Source organism: Choloepus didactylus, chromosome 20 (genome assembly GCF_015220235.1).
Source record: "Choloepus didactylus isolate mChoDid1 chromosome 20, mChoDid1.pri, whole genome shotgun sequence".
In the NCBI taxonomy this organism is placed as follows: Eukaryota; Metazoa; Chordata; class Mammalia; order Pilosa; family Megalonychidae; genus Choloepus; species Choloepus didactylus.
The window spans coordinates 14,199,247-14,215,579 of record NC_051326.1 but is presented as its reverse complement, the minus strand read 5'-3'; the positions used below and the strand labels follow the sequence as shown (position 1 = coordinate 14,215,579).

The 16,333-nt window shown below is 38.5% G+C and overlaps 1 protein-coding gene across 3 annotated transcripts in view; it reads left to right on the top strand.

The window, feature by feature from the left end:
• ASXL2 (ASXL transcriptional regulator 2) overlaps positions 1-16,333 on the top strand; it is a 186,484-nt gene that overhangs the window by 48,959 nt on the left and 121,192 nt on the right. For 2 of the 3 annotated variants that reach the window (XR_005213270.1, XM_037812546.1), the window contains exon 3: positions 15,224-15,226. The exons of the other annotated variant lie outside the window; for it this stretch is intronic. Coding sequence is in view for 1 of the 2 variants with exons in the window: in XM_037812546.1 (XP_037668474.1) it covers positions 15,224-15,226 (3 nt within the window). In the remaining variant the exon portion in view is untranslated. The remainder of the gene's footprint in view (positions 1-15,223; positions 15,227-16,333) is intronic. 3 annotated transcript variants of the gene reach the window in all.

The following is a 16,333-nucleotide window of genomic DNA, read 5'->3' as shown; positions in this document are numbered from 1 at the left end:
CTCTTGCTATTTCCACCAGTTACTTTTCTCCACTGAAGTCTTGAACCCATCAAAGTTATCGATGAGTGTTGGTGTCAGCTTCTTCCAAACTCTTATAATTGATATTTTGACCTCCTAGGAATCATGATGTTCTTAATGACATCTAGAATGGTGAATACTTTTGAGAAAGTTTTCTGTTTACTTTTTGCCCAGATCCATCAGAGGAATCACTATCTATGGCAACTATAGCCTTACAAAATTTGTTCAATAGTAAGATGTGAAAGTAGAAATAGCTCCTTGATCCATGGGCTGCAGAATGGATGTTGTGTGAGCAGGCAGGTAAACAACATTCATCTAATTGTACATCTCCATCAAATCCCTTGGGTGACCAAGTGCATTGTCAGTGAGCAGTAATATTTTGAAAGAAATCTCTTTTTCTGAGCAGTAGGTTAACAGTGGGCTTACAGTATTCTGTAAACCATGTTATAAACAGATGTTCTGTCATCCAGGCTTTGTTGTTCCATTTATAGGGGAAAGGCAGAGCAGATTTAGCATAGTCCTTAAGGGCCATGGGATTTTTGGAATGGTAAATGAGCATTAGCTTCAACTTAAAGTCACAAGCTTTATTAGTCCCTAACAGGAGAGTCAGCCTGTGCTTTGAAGATTTAAAGGCAGGCATTGATTTCTCTTTAGCTATGGAAGTTTTAGATGGCAACTTCTTCCAATGAACGGCTGTTTTGTTTACACTGAAAATCTCTTGTTTAGTGTAGCCACCTTCATAAATTACCTTAATTAGATCATCTGAATGATTTGCTGCAGCTTGTACATCAGCGCTTGCTGCTTCACCTTGTACTCCTATGTTATGGAGATGGCTTCTTTCCTTAAACCTCATCAGCCAACCTCTGCTAGCTTCTTCTGCAGTGTCCTCACCTCTTTCCTTCCTAGAATTGAAGAGAATAGAAGTGAAGAGAGTTAGAGCCTTGCTCTGGGTTAGGCTTTGGCTTAAGGGAGTGTTGTGGGTGTTTTGATCTTTTTTTTTTTTTTTTTTTTTTTTTAATGTTAATTTTATTGAGATATATTCACATACCACGCAGTCATACAAAACAAATCGTACTTTCGGTTGTTTACAGTACCATTACATAGTTGTACATTCATCACCTAAATCAATCCCTGACACCTTCATTAACACACACACAAAAATAACAAGAATAATAATTAGAGTGAAAAAGAGCAATTGAAGTAAAAAAGAACACTGGATACCTTTGTCTGTTTGTTTCCTTCCCCTATTTTTCTACTCATCCATCCATAAACTAGACAAAGTGGAGTGTGGTCCTTATGGCTTTCCCAATCCCATTGTCACCCCTCATAAGCTACATTTTTTTTTTTTTTTTAATCATCATTTTATTGAGATATATTCACATACCACGCAGTCATACAAAACAAATTGTACTTTCGATTGTTTACAGTACCATTACATAGTTGTACATTCATCACCTAAATCAATCCCTGACACCTTCATTAGCACACACACAAAAATAACAAGAATAATAATTAGAGTGAAAAAGAGCAATTGAAGTAAAAAAGAACACTGGATACCTTTGTCTGTTTGTTTCCTTCCCCTACTTTTCTACACATCCATCCATAAACTAGACAAAGTGGTGTTTGGTCCTTATGGCTTTCCCAATCCCATTGTCACCCCTCATAAGCTACATTTTTATACAACTGTCTTCGAGATTCATGGGTTCTGGGTTGTAGTTTGATAGTTTCAGGTATCCACCACCAGCTACCCCAATTCATTAGAACCTAAAAAGGGTTGTCTAAAGTGTGCGTAAGAGTGCCCACCAGAGTGACCTCTCGGCTCCTTTTGGAATCTCTCTGCCACTGCAGCTTATTTCATTTCCTTTCACATCCCCCTTTTGGTCAAGAAGATGTTCTCCGTCCCACGATGCCAGGTCTACATTCCTCCCCGGGAGTCATATTCCACGTTGCCAGGGAGATTCACTCCCCTGGGTCTCTGATCCCACGTTGGGGGGAGGGCAGTGATGTCACCTTTCAAGTTGGCTTAGCCAGAGACAGAGGGCCACATCTGAGCAACAAAGAGGCATTCGGGAGGAGGCTCTTAGGCACAACCATAGGGAGGCCTAGCCTCTCCTTCGCAGCAACCGTCTTCCCAAGGGTAAAACCTCTGGTAGAGGGCTCAACCCATCAAACCACCAGTCCCCTATGTCTGTGGTCATGTTAGCAACCATGGAGGTGGGGTAGGCGAATACCCCTGCATTCTCCACAGGCTCCTCAAGGGGGCACTACATCTTTTTTTTTCCGTGTTTTTCTATTTTTTTTTTTTAACTTTCCCTTCTTTTTTAAATCAACTGTATGAAAAAAAAGTTAAAAAGAAAACAAACATACAATAAAAGAACATTTCAAAGAGACCATAACAAGGGAGTAAGAAAAAGACAACTAACCTAAGATAACTGCTTAACTCCCAACATGTTCCTACTTTACCCCAAGAAAGTTACCTAATATAGCAACATTTCTGTGAACTTGCTCCTACTATATCCATCAGAAATTAACAGACCATAGTCATTCCTGGGCATCCCCAGAACGTTAAATAGCTTATCTGTTCTTCTTGGATTATTGTTCCCCCTTCCTTAATTGCTCTCTATTGCTAGTTCCCCTACATTCTACATTATAAGCCATTTGTTTTACATTTTTCAAAGTTCACATTAGTGGTAGCATATAATATTTCTCTTTTTGTGCCTGGCTTATTTTGCTCAGCATTATGTCTTCAAGTTCATCCATGTTGTCATATGTTTCATGAGATCGTTTCTTCTTACTGCCGCGTAGTATTCCATCGTGTGTATATACCACATTTTATTTATCCACTCATCTGTTGAAGGACATTTGGGTTGTTTCCGTCTCTTGGCAATTGTGAATAATGCTGCTATGAACATTGGCGTGCAGATATCTGTTCGTGTCACTGCTTTCCGACCTTCCGGGTATATACCGAGAAGTGCAATCGCTGGATCGAATGGTAACTCTATATCTAGTTTTCTAAGGAACTGCCAGACTGACTTCCAGAGTGGCTGAACCATTCTACAGTCCCACCAACAATGAATAAGAGTCCCAATTTCTCCACATCCCCTCCAGCATTTGTAGTTTCCTGTTTGTTTAATGGCAGCCATTCTAATTGGTGTTAGATGGTATCTCATTGTGGTCTTAATTTGCATCTCTCTAATAGCTAGTGAAGCTGAACATTTTTTCATGTGTTTCTTGGCCATTTGTATTTCCTCTTCAGAGAACTGTCTTTTCATATCTTTTGCCCATTTTATAATTGGGCTGTCTGTACTATTGTCATTGAGTTGTAGGATTTCTTTATATATGCAAGATATCAGTCTTTTGTCAGATACATGGTTTCCAAAAATTTTTTCCCATTGAGTTGGCTGCCTCTTTGCCTTTTTGAGAAATTCCTTTGAGGTGCAGAAACTTCTAAGCTTGAGGAGTTCCCATTTATCTATTTTCTCTTTTGTTGCTTGTGCTTTGGGTGTAAAGTCTAGGAAGTGTCCGCCTAATACAAGGTCTTGAAGATGTTTTCCTACATTATCTTCTAGGAGTTTTATGGTACTTTCTTTTTTTTTTTTTTTTTTTTTTTTTTTTTTTTAAATCATCATTTTATTGAGATATATTCACATACCACGCAGTCATACAAAACAAATTGTACTTTCGATTGTTTACAGTACCATTACATAGTTGTACATTCATCACCTAAATCAATCCCTGACACCTTCATTAGCATACACACAAAAATAACAAGAATAATAATTAGAGTGAAAAAGAGCAATTGAAGTAAAAAAGAACACTGGGTACCTTTGTCTGTCTGTTTCCCTCCCCTACTTTTCTACACATGGCAGTTCCTTAGAAAACTAGATATAGAGCTACCATTCGATCCAGCGATTGCACTCCTCGGTATACACCCGGAAGATCGGAAAGCAGTGACACGAACAGATATCTGCACGCCAATGTTCATAGCAGCATTATTCACAATTGCCAAGAGATGGAAACAACCCAAATGTCCTTCAACAGATGAGTGGATAAATAAAATGTGGTATATGCACACGATGGAATACTACGCGGCAGTAAGAAGGAACGATCTGGTGAAACATATGACAACATGGATGAACCTTGAAGACATAATGCTGAGCGAAATAAGCCAGGCACAAAAAGAGAAATATTATATGCTACCACTAATGTGAACTTTGAAAAATGTAAAACAAATGGTTTATAATGTAGAATGTAGGGGAACTAGCAGTAGAGAGCAATTAAGGAAGGGGGAACAATAATCCAGGAAGAACAGATAAGCTATTTAACGTTCTGGGGATGCCCAGAAATGACTATGGTCTGTTAATTTCTGATGGTTGTAGTAGGAACAAGTTCACTGAAATGTTGCTATATTATGTAACTTTCTTGGGGTAAAGTAGGAACATGTTGGAAGTTAAGCAGTTATCTTAGGTTAGTTGTCTTTTTCTTACTCCCTTGCTATGGTCTCTTTGAAATGCTCTTTTATTGTATGTTTGTTTTCTTTTTAACTTTTTTTTTCATACAGGTGATTTGAAAAAAGAAGGGAAAGTTAAAAAAAAAAAAAAAAAAAAAAAAGAAAAAAGACAAACAAGGGGAAAAAAAAAAAAAAAGATGTAGTGCCCCCTTGAGGAGCCTGTGGAGAATGCAGGGGTATTCGCCTACCCCACCTCCATGGTTGCTAACATGACCACAGACATAGGGGACTGGTGGTTTGATGGGTTGAACCCTCTACCATAAGTTTTACCCTTGGGAAGACGGTTGCTGCAAAGGAGAGGCTAGGCCTCCCTGTATTTGTGCCTAAGAGTCTCCTCCTGAATGCCTCTTTGTTGCTCAGATGTGGCCCTCTCTCTCTGGCTAAGCCAACTTGAAAGGTGAAATCACTGCCCTCCCCCCTACGTGGGATCAGACACCCAGGGAAGTGAATCTCCCTGGCAACGTGGAATATGACTCCCAGGGAGGAATGTAGACCTGGCACCGTGGGACGGAGAACATCTTCTTGACCAAAAGGGGGATGTGAAAGGAAATGAAATAAGCTTCAGTGGCAGAGAGATTCCAAAAGGAGCCGAGAGGTCACTCTGGTGGGCACTCTTAGGTACTTTCTTTTATATTGAGATCTTTGGTCCATTTTGAGTTAATTTTTGTGTAGGGTGTTAGGTAGGGGTCCTCTTTCATTCTTTTGGATATGGATATCCAACTCTCCCAGCCCCATTTGTTGAAAAGACCATTATGGCTCAGTTCAGTGACTTTGGGAGCCTTATCAAAGATCAGTCGGCCATAGATCTGAGGGTCTGTCTCCGAATTCTCAATTCGATTCCATTGATCTATGTGTCTATCTTTGTGCCAGTACCATGCTGTTTTGGCAACTGTGGCTTTATAATAAGCTTCAAAGTCAGGGAGTGTAAGTCCTCCCACTTCGTTTTTCTTTTTTAGAGTGTCTTTAGCAATTCGAGGCATCTTCCCTTTCCAAATAAATTTGATAACTAGCTTTTCCAAGTCTGCAAAGTAGGTTGTTGGAATTTTGATTGGGATTGCATTGAATCTGTAGATGAGTTTGGGTAGAATTGACATCTTAATGACATTTAGTCTTCCTATCCATGAACATGGAATATTTTTCCATCTTTTAAGGTCCCCTTCTATTTCTTTTAGTAGAGTTATGTAGTTTTCTTTGTATAGGTCTTTTACATCTTTGGTTAAGTTTATTCCTAGGTACTTGATTTTTATAGTTGCTATTGAAAAAGGTATCTTTTTCTTGAGTGTCTCTTCAGTTTGTTCATTTCTAGCATATAGAAACATTACTGACTTATGTGCATTAACCTTGTATCCCGCTACTTTGCTAAATTTGTTGATTAGCTCTAGTAGCTGTATCGTCGATTTCTCAGGGTTTTCTAGATATAAGATCATATCATCTGCAAACAATGACAGTTTTACTTCTTCTTTTCCAATTTGGATGCCTTTTATTTCTTTGTCTTGCCGGATTGCCCTGGCTAGCACTTCCAGCACAATGTTAAATAACAGTGGTGACAGCGGGCATCCTTGTCTTGTTCCTGATCTTAGAGGGAAGGCTTTCAGTCTCTCACCATTGAGTACTATGCTGGCTGTGGGTTTTTCATATATGCTCTTTATCATGTTGAGGAAGTTTCCTTCAATTCCTACCTTTTGAAGTGTTTTTATCAAAAAGGGATGTTGGATTTTGTCAAATGCTTTTTCAGCATCTATTGAGATGATCAATTGATTTTTCCCTTTTGACTTGTTAATGTGTTGTAATACATTGATTGATTTTCTTGTGTTGAACCATCCTTGCATGCCTGGAATAAACCCCACTTGGTCATGGTGTATGATTTTTTTAATGTGTCTTTGGATTCGATTTGCAAGTATTTTGTTGAGGATTTTTACATCTATATTGATTAGGGAGATTGGCCGGTAGTTTTCCTTTTTTGTAACATCTTTGCCTGGTTTTGGTATTAGATTGATGTTAGCTTCATAAAATGAGTTAGGTAGTGTTCCATTTTCTTCAATGTTTTGAAAGAGTTTGAGTAAGATTGGTGTCAGTTCTTTCTGGAAAGTTTGGTAGAATTCCCCTGTGAAGCCATCTGGCCCTGGGCATTTATTTGTGGGAAGATTTTTGATGACTGATTGGATCTCTTTGCTTGTGATGGGTTGGTTGAGGTCTTCTATTTCTTCTCTGGTCAGTCTAGGTTGTTCATATGTTTCCAGGAAATTGTCCATTTCCTCTACATTATCCAGTTTGTTGCCATACAGTTGTTCATAGTATCCTCTTATAATTTTTTTCATTTCTTCAGGATCTGCAGTTATGTAACCTTTTTCATTCATTATTTTGTTTATATGGGTCTTCTGTCTTTTTGATTTTGTCACTCTAGCTAGGGGCTTGTCAATCTTGTTGATCTTCTCAAAGAACCAACTTTTGGTGATATTTATCCTCTCTATTGTTTTTTTGTTCTCTATGTCATTTATTTCGGCTTTAATCCTTGTTATTTCTTTTCTTGTACTTGGTTTAGGATTGGTTTGCTGTTCATTTTCTAGCTTCTTCAGTTGATCCATTAGTTCTTTGATTTTGGCTCTTTCTTCCTTTTTAATATATGCGTTTAGTGCTATAAATTTCCCCCTTAGCACTGCTTTTGCTGCATCCCATAGGTTTTGGTATGTTGTGTTCTCATTTTCATTCGTCTCTATATATTTAACAATTTCTCTTGCTATTTCTTCTTTAACCCACTGATTGTTTAGGAGTGTGTTGTTTAACCTCCAGGTATTTGTGAATTTTCTAATTCTCTGATGGTTATTGACTTCTAATTGTATTCCATTGTGGTCAGAGAATGTGCTTTGAATAATTTCAATCTTTTCAAATTTATTGAGGCTTGTTTTATGTCCCAGCATATGATCTATTCTGGAGAAAGTTCCATGAGCACTAGAAAAGTATGTGTATCCTGGTGATTTGGGATGTAATGTCCTGTATATGTCTGTTAAATCTAATTCATTTATCAGATTGTTTAGGTTTTCAATTTCCTTATTGGTCTTCTGTCTGGTTGATCTATGTATAGGAGAGAGTGATGTGTTGAAGTCTCCCACAATTATTGTGGAAACATCAGTTGCTTCCTTTAGTTTTGCCAGTGTTTCTCTCATGTATTTTGTGGCACCTTGGTTGGGTGCATAGACATTTACGATTGTTATTTCTTCTTGCTGAATTGCCCCTTTTATTAGTATGTAGTGGCTTTCTTTGTCTCTCAAAACATGCCTGCATTTGAAGTCTATTTTATCTGAGATTAATATTGCTACACCTGCTTTCTTTTGGCTGTAGCTTGCATGAAATATTTTTTTCCATCCTTTCACTTTCAATTTCTTTGTGTTCCTGTGTCTAAGATGAGTCTCTTGTATGCAACATATTGATGGTTCATTTTTTTTGATCCATTCTGCGAATCTATATCTTTTAATTGGGGAGTTTAATCCATTTACATTCAGCGTTATAACCGTGAAGGCATTTCTTGAATCAGCCATCTTATCCTTTGGTTTATGTTTGTCATATTTTTCCCCTCTGTCTATTAATATCCTTTATTGTACCCATACCGAATCTCTTTAGTACTGAACCTTTCTTCAATTCTCTCTGTCCTTTCTTTGTTTCTCTGTCTGTAGGGCTCCATTGAGTATCTCCAGTAGGGCAGGTCTCTTGTTAGCAAATTTTCTCAGCATTTGTTTGTCTGTGAAAAATTTAAGCTCTCCCTCAAATTTGAAGGAGAGCTTTGCTGGATAAAGTATTCTTGGCTGGAAATTTTTCTCACTCAGAATTTTAAATATATCGTGCCACTGCCTTCTCGCCTCCATGGTGGCTGCTGAGTAGTCACTACTTAGTCTTATGCTGTTTCCTTTGTATGTGGTGAATTGCTTTTCTCTTGCTGCTTTCAGAACTTGCTCCTTCTCTTCTGTGTTTGATAGTGTGATCAGTATATGTCTCGGAGTGGGTTTATTTGGATTTATTCTATTTGGAGTTCGCTGAGCATTTATGATTTGTGTATTTATGTTGTTTAGAAGATTTGGGAAGTTTTCCCCAACAATTTCTTTGAATACTCTTCCTAGACCTTTACCCTTTTCTTCCCCTTCTGGTACACCAATGAGTCTTATATTTGGACGTTTCATATTATCTATCATATCCCTGAGGTCCATTTTGATTTTTTTAATTTTTTTCCCCATTCTTTCTTTTATGCTTTCATTTTCCATTCTGTCATCTTCGAGGTCACTGATTCGTTGTTCAACTTCCTCTAGTCTTGTACTATGAGTGTCCAGAATCTTTTTAATTTGGTCAACAGTTTCTTTAATTTCCATAAGATCATCCATTTTTTTATTTAGTCTTGCAATGTCTTCTTTATGCTCTTCTAGGGTCTTCTTGATTTCCTTTATCTCCCGTATTATGGTCTCATTGTTCATCTTTAGTTCTTTGAGTAGCTGCTCTAGGTGCTGTGTCTCTTCTGGTCTTTTGATTTGGGTGCTTGGACTTGGGTTATCCATATCGTCTGGTTTTTTCATATGCTTTATAATTTTCTGTTGTTTTTGGCCTCGTGGCATTTGCTGAACTTGATAGGGTTCTTTTAGGATTTGTAGACCAGTTGAAGTCCTTATCTCTAATTTATCAGATCTACAGCTTCGTGGAGTACACTTTCTCTAACTAACCAGCAGGTGGCGTCCACGAGCCACCTGTTCTCCACAAGCCAGTTCTCCTTTGCTTAGCCTTTTTGGTGAGTGGGGGAGTGAGTCTTGTGGGGTCCAATTGGTGTACCAAGCTTGCGTGTGTAGTTGGTGTTGCCTTTCCTGTATATGGGGCGTGTTTCTGGGCAGTCAGGGAGGGGGGGTGGCTCTAACAATCAAATCTCCCTGCTGATCCTGGAGTTTTAAAGCTGCTGCAATAGTCTAATCCTTCAGTTCAGTCCTGCCACAGTTTGTCTCTGCCACTGACCCACAAGTCCTTGGTATTGGCGTATGGCTCCTGAGACTTGCAAGTGGGCCCCTCTTCCAGGCTGTGCACCCCGGGTCCTCTGTTGAGGGATGACTGTGCTATTTCACAGGTGAGTGCCGTCCCCCCAGGGCAGTTCTGGGCTGCTGGGCTGTGTAGGGAGGCTCCCAGTCTGCTGAAATGATGGCTGAATGGGGCTTTGTTAATTCACACTGCTCCACCTTCCCAACTCTGGGACAATCAGCTGAGGTTGCAGGGAAGGCTAATGTCCACACCCAGTTTTGTGGTGTGTCCCTGTTATTTGAAGCAGTTCGGTCACACTGGGTTGTCTGGGGCAGTTCTGGGCTATGGGGCTGGCGATGGGCAGGAGTGTTTCCTGTCCACCAGGATGATGGCTGTGAGCAGACACCCCCTTTTCTTGGGAAGTTGTGGTGTTTAGTGAATTTTCTCAGCCACTGGATTATTGCGTTTTGTCTCAGAGCTCTCCTAGTTCTGCTCTTGACTTGACCTGCCCAAATAGCAAGTCTCTGAAGCTTTCTGTATTGGGCTTCTTAGAGCAATTGTTTTAGAAAAAGAAAAAAGGATTAAAAAAAAACAAACAAAAATGGGCCCTCCTCAGAGATCTAATGGGTTATTGAAATGCTAAGAGACAAAGCAACCAGGGCCATTAAGGAAAGGTCCACAGGGCAGAGAGATCAGCTTTTGTTCGGGATTTGCATATGCCCTTCCCCTTTCTATGTTCACCAGAACTCCAAAAATCCTCTGCTTTTATTTTGGAGTTTTTCATGTTGTTTTTTTTCCTATGCCTGTCTCCTCTGTGCTGGGCTGGCTGCTCTCCGATTCTCTGGTGTCTGGTCTCAGTCTATCTATGGTTGGAGTTTGGATCAGTAGAATGAGATTCCGATAAGGGCTGCCACTGCAGTTCTCCCTTCTCCTTTCCGGAGCTGACAGCCCCTCCTCCCACGGGACTGAGCCTGGCAGGGAGGGGCGCGGGTCCCCTGGCCGCAAAAACTTACAGATTTCGCTGATCTCAGCAGTTCCACGTTTTCATGAGTGTTGTATGAAGTATGCCCAAAGTCAGATTGCTCTGTGGTGTCCAGTCCACGCAGTTCCTGGCTTTCTACCTACTTTCCTGGAGGAGTAACTAAAACATACAGCTCACCAGTCCTCCATCTTGCCCCGCCGGGTGTTTTGATCTTATATCTAGAACCCTACAACTTTCTCCATATCAGCAATAAGGATGTTTTGCTTTCTTGTCATTCTTTTGTTCACTGGAGTAGCACTTTTAATTTCCTTTAATAACTTTTCCTTTTGCATTTACAACTTGGCTACTTGGCTAACTGTTTGGCACAAGGGGACTGACTTTTGGCCTATCTCAGCTTTCCCATGCCTTGCTCACTAAACTTAATCATTTCTAGCTTTTGATGTAAAGTGGGAGTGTGCAACTCTTTCTTTCATTTGAACACATAGAGGCCATTTTAGTGTTAATTGGCTCTAGGAGAGGGAGAGAGATTGGGGAATTGTCAATGTGTGGAGCACTCAGAACACATACATGTTCTGATTATTTGCCATTCGTGGTGCCCCAAGGCAATTACAATAGTAACATCAAAGATCACTGATCACCATAATGACAGATAAAATAAAAATGAAAAAGCTTGAAATGTTGTGAGAATTACCAAAATGTGACACAGGCACAAAGTGATCACATGCTGTTGAAAAAACAGTTCTGGTAGACTTGATGCAGGGTCGTCAAAAATCTTTAATTTGTAAAATATACAGTATATGCAAAGTGTAATAAAGTGATGCACAGTAAAACTAGGTCTGCTTGTATTTCAAAACTTTAAAGAATTTAATATATTTCCTTTTTGTCTGTGAATCAGATTTAACAGTTTGCAGAGAAACTAACACACGGTACTTAGTTTCTTCTTAGTTTCTTTTGACCTCCATCCATGCCAGAGCCCTACTGAATGACACAGAAGTTCACTGAGGTGCTAGCCTCCGGTGGGACATAGGAAGCTGTCTACTGAGTACAGCCAAGAAAGACAGTTTTGCTGGATATAGAATTCTTGGTTGGCTCTTTTTTTTTTTTTTGCTTTCAGCACTTTAAAAATGTCTTTGTACTGCCTCCTTTTTTTAAAAAAATTCAGTTTTATTGAGATATGTTCACATACCATGCAGTCATCCAAAGTGTACAATCAGTTGTTCACAGTACCATCACATAGTTGTGCATTCATCACCCCAATCTATTTTTTGAACATTTTCCTTGTACCAGAAAAAGTGAAAATAAGAATAAAAAATAAAATTAAAAAAGAACACCCAAATCATCCCCCCCACCCTATTTTTCATTTAGTTTTATGCCCCCATTTTTATACTTATCCATCCATACCCTGGATAAAGGGAGTGTGAGCCACAAGGCTTTCACAGTCACATTGTCACCCCTTGTAAGGTACATTGCTATACAATTGTCTTCAAGAGTCAAGGCTACTGGGTTGCAGTTTGATAGTTTCAGGTATTTACTTCTAGCTATTCCAATGCATTAAAACCTAAAAAGAATTATCTGTATGGTGCATAAGAATGCCCACCGCAGTCACCTCTTGGCTCTGTTTGGAATCTCTCAGCCACTGAAACTTTATTTTGTTTCATTTCACGTCCCCCTTTTCGTCAAGAAGATGTTCTCAATCCCACAATGTCGGGTCCAGATTCATCCCTGGGAGTCATATCCTGCGTTGCCAGGGCGATTTACACCCCTGGGTGTCAGATCCCACATAGTGGGGAGAGCACCCACTGCCTTTTTGACTCCATGGTTTCTGAGGAAAAATCGGCATATAATCTTATTGAGGCTCCCTTGTAAGTGACATGTTGCTTCTCTCCTGGCTTGCAGAATTCTGCCTTTGTCTTTGGCATTCAACAGTTTGATTGTAACATGGTGTGGTGTGGGTCTTTTTGGTTTTATCCTGTTTGGAGTTCGTTGAATATCTTTATTGTGTATATTCATATCTTTCATTAAATTTGGGAAGTTTCCAGCCATTCTTTCTTTGTTTATTCTGTCTGCTCCTTTCTTTTTATTCTCCTTCTAGAACTTCCACAATGTGTATATTGGTATGCTTGATGTCCTCACAGGTTACTCAGACTCTGTTCGCTTTTCTTTATTGCTTCCTCTTTCCCCTTCTCTGACTGGATGATTTTAGTTGTTTTATCTTCAAGTTCACTCATTTTTTCTTCTGCCAGCTCCAATCTGCTGGTGAATCCCGCTAGGAATTTTAAATTTCTAGTACTATGGTCTTCTGCTTTGTTTGGTCCCTTTTCATAATGTCCATCTGTCTGTTGATATTCTGTGTTCATCTGTTGTTTTCATAGTGTTCTTTAATTCTTTCCCCATGTTTTCCTTTAGCTTTTTGAGCATATTTAGGACCATTTTAAGAGGTCTTTGTCTGGTATGTCCCAGATCTGGTCCTTCTTGTTGATGATTTCTCATGCCTTAATCTTCTTCTGTGCCTGAGCCACGTCCTTTCTCTTTGCATGTTTCCAACCTGGAAGTTTTTATATTTCAACATGTTATTTCTGTAATTTAGACTCTGAGACATCTGTTCCTTAAGCTTGTATCCAGCTAGTGTTATGACAGAGATTTCCTTGAAAGCCAGGAGGAAACCAAAAAAAAGGAAAATAAGAAAACACGTTTCCCAGTCTTTGCAGATTGGCCTTGGCCTGTAGGAGTGCTTTCCTTCAGAGCTTATTCATACAATGAGTTTAGAGAAGAGTCCAAGTCTGAAGCGTAGGGACTCCCCAATCTTTAGTGTGTGCATCTTTAATTGTTACTGTGTATGCATTTTGTCCTGGTATGAGCTCATGGCCCCAGGAATTCTTTCATTTACAAGGATAGGAATATCCTCATTTCCCTAGGAAACAGTGTTTCTTCCTGATCCCAAGTGGTACACTGTATTTCCCACACTGATACTCTTTTGTCCCCAGGCAGCTCTGGTTTGGCTATTATAGCATTCTGTAGGAGGGCTCTCTAAGCCACCTCCAGGTGCAGGGCAAGTTCTGGGATGGCGACTCTGTGACATATGTCCTGATTCAGGCCTTCTTGCCACCTTCTTGCTGTCCCAGACATACATGTACACTAGTGTGTGCACAAATGTTGCTCTGCTTATGGGACCAGGGACCTGTGAAGGTTTGAGGAATGAGTAAGCAAGGGTGCCTGGAGATCCTACTACTTTTTTTAAATGTAATTTTATTGATATATATCCTCACACCTTACAATCCATCCAAAGTATACAATCAGTGGTTCACAGTATCATCACATAGTGTGCATTCATCACTGTGATCAATTTTAGAACATTTGCATAAGTCCAGAAAAAGAAATAAAAAGAAAAAATAAAACCCCAAACATCTCATATCCCTTACACCACCACCCCCCATCCATAATTTTTCCTGCTCTGTTGATTAGTACATTTGCTCTATTATTTATCATATCAAACTTGTTTTGTGTGCTAACACAAACATCATTAGGTTATTTGTGCTCTAATTATAAATTGCTTTTTGGGAAGAATTTGAAATAAAAACCTCAGCTGTTATAGTGAATCCTGAAAGGGCCAGTACATTAAAAAATTTTTGTGTGTGTTTATTTGTGTATTTTTTATTAGAGAGGTTGTGGGTTGATAGCACAATCATGCGTAAAATACAGAATTTCTGTATACCACCCTATTATCAACACCTTGCATTGAGGATGTTTTTCTTACATATCAGTCTGTTATCCCAAGCAAGGTTGTAAGCTCCTTTAAGGTTGGAATTATAAAAGAACTTTGGGAACCATTTAGCAAAGATCATGCTTGATAAACATTTGCCAAATTAAACATTTATGTCTTTGTTTGGAAATCCCAATAGCATCTGATTAGTATTAATACATTTATTTGCAAACAAAATAATATCTCTTTTGTTCTATAAAACCATCCCTCTCACATGATATTTAAGGTAATATACGTTTTTGTTCATCTCCTATCAAAATTAGAGTTTCTAATTTTTTTTTCACCTCTCCTTACTCAGAAGTATATAGCAAGGGAAATAAAGTTAGCATTTATTTGCTAATTAGATTTATTTGCTAATTAGGTTGGGTAATACCTAGGCTTCCATCTTTGTCTACCAGTTGAGGACTGCTTCCAAGCCCACAAACCTAGTAGGGAGGTCAAAAAAGTAATAATAATGAAAACACAAAGAAACAAAATGTTTGGTTATTGACAGAAAAGAGTATACTTATTCATTGTTATCCAAATTCATGAGTCGTATTATGTATCAAAAGGAAGCTTAGGGTCCATAGCTGATGGCTTTATGATGGCTCCTTACAGTCAAAATGCATGGGAAGAATATTAAAGAATGATCAGTATTCATTGTATCCACACTGAACTGTAAACTCCTCAAATAGTTTCACTCTACTCCATAATAAAGAAACTGCAAACGTCTTTTGAAGTGGGTTAGTCTATGTAGCTGAATTTATTTGCATATTTTTAGATACAGTGATATTTTGGGCTAACTTGTAACTTTTAAATAAAAAAATGTTTTATTTAGCAAGATAGGGGAGTGCTAATTTGAGAATGGATGATATTGCTGGGAGGGAAGGGATAGTTTACTTTTTTACTTTATTGTTGCTTTGCAAAGAAAAATTAAAGGCCTTTTTTTTTTCTCCTTTCGTTTTCTTGGGTTGCAATCCAACTCCAGAAGGTAAGAAGTATTACTTTCTTCTAAAACAGTATTATGCAGTTATGAAGACTGTTTTACAAGTTTAACTTTAGATGCATGATTTTTACTTGAGAAAACTAAATAACTAGTCTAGAAACTAAATAATTGTGATTAATATGTAAATGTTTATTTAATGCACTTTTTTGTTTTTGCAGTTTATAATAATTATTGTTTGGCTATGATTTTAGAAACCCGGCCTACATTTAATTTATAAAAATCACCTTTGGACATACTCTCATTGGGATATGTAGTATTCTGCAGATTAAAAATGAAAGTATTTAAGAGATTAGAAATTTGCAAGTTGGCACTTGCTTTATGGCTATAAGATTGAAAATGTGCATTTATGCTCTGACTGATTTAGAGGGAATATTGATAAATCCTCTAGGGGAATCATACTTAAAACCAGTCCAGAACAGATTAAAATTCATAGTCTGGATTCTTTACTGAATTGACTTTTTGCCTGTGTTAGCATAGCAGTTATATAGACCTCTGTTATAGCAGTTCGTTTTATACTATCTCAAATTATTGCTTATATCTAACTTGCCTGTGAGACTTGAGAGTAGAAACCATATCTGTGTATTTTCATATTACTTGTACATGATGGCATGCTTGGCTTATACTTGGAGCTTAATAATGATTTTAACTGAAGTTCACCTGCTCTCCCTTAAGTTCATTTGTAAGAATCCATTCATTTCAGAGCAATAGTTTGTGGCAAAAAGCTTGATTCAGGTCATACAAACTGTTAAAATTAAAACCAGGTAAAAAAGTTTTTTGTGTGTGTTAGTTTTGTTTGGGGGGGCGGGGCTTATATTTGATTGGATTCTTAAGGTACAAATAACAGGAACCAAATTTGAATATGGAATTATTTGAAGAATGTGAAGTAGTTTATAGACTCAAAGGAAAGAATAGGGTCTGAAATTAATAGAACTAAGGCTGCTTCAGAGATCTGGGTAGTTAGGATTAATGATGGTCTGTCTCATGAGACCACTCCACTAGTCATAGTGCTACTCTGCTCAGGGTTAAATTTCAAGGAAGAGTGCTTTTGGCTGGTGCAGCACCCAGGGATAGTTAACAGCTGGACAGTCCCAC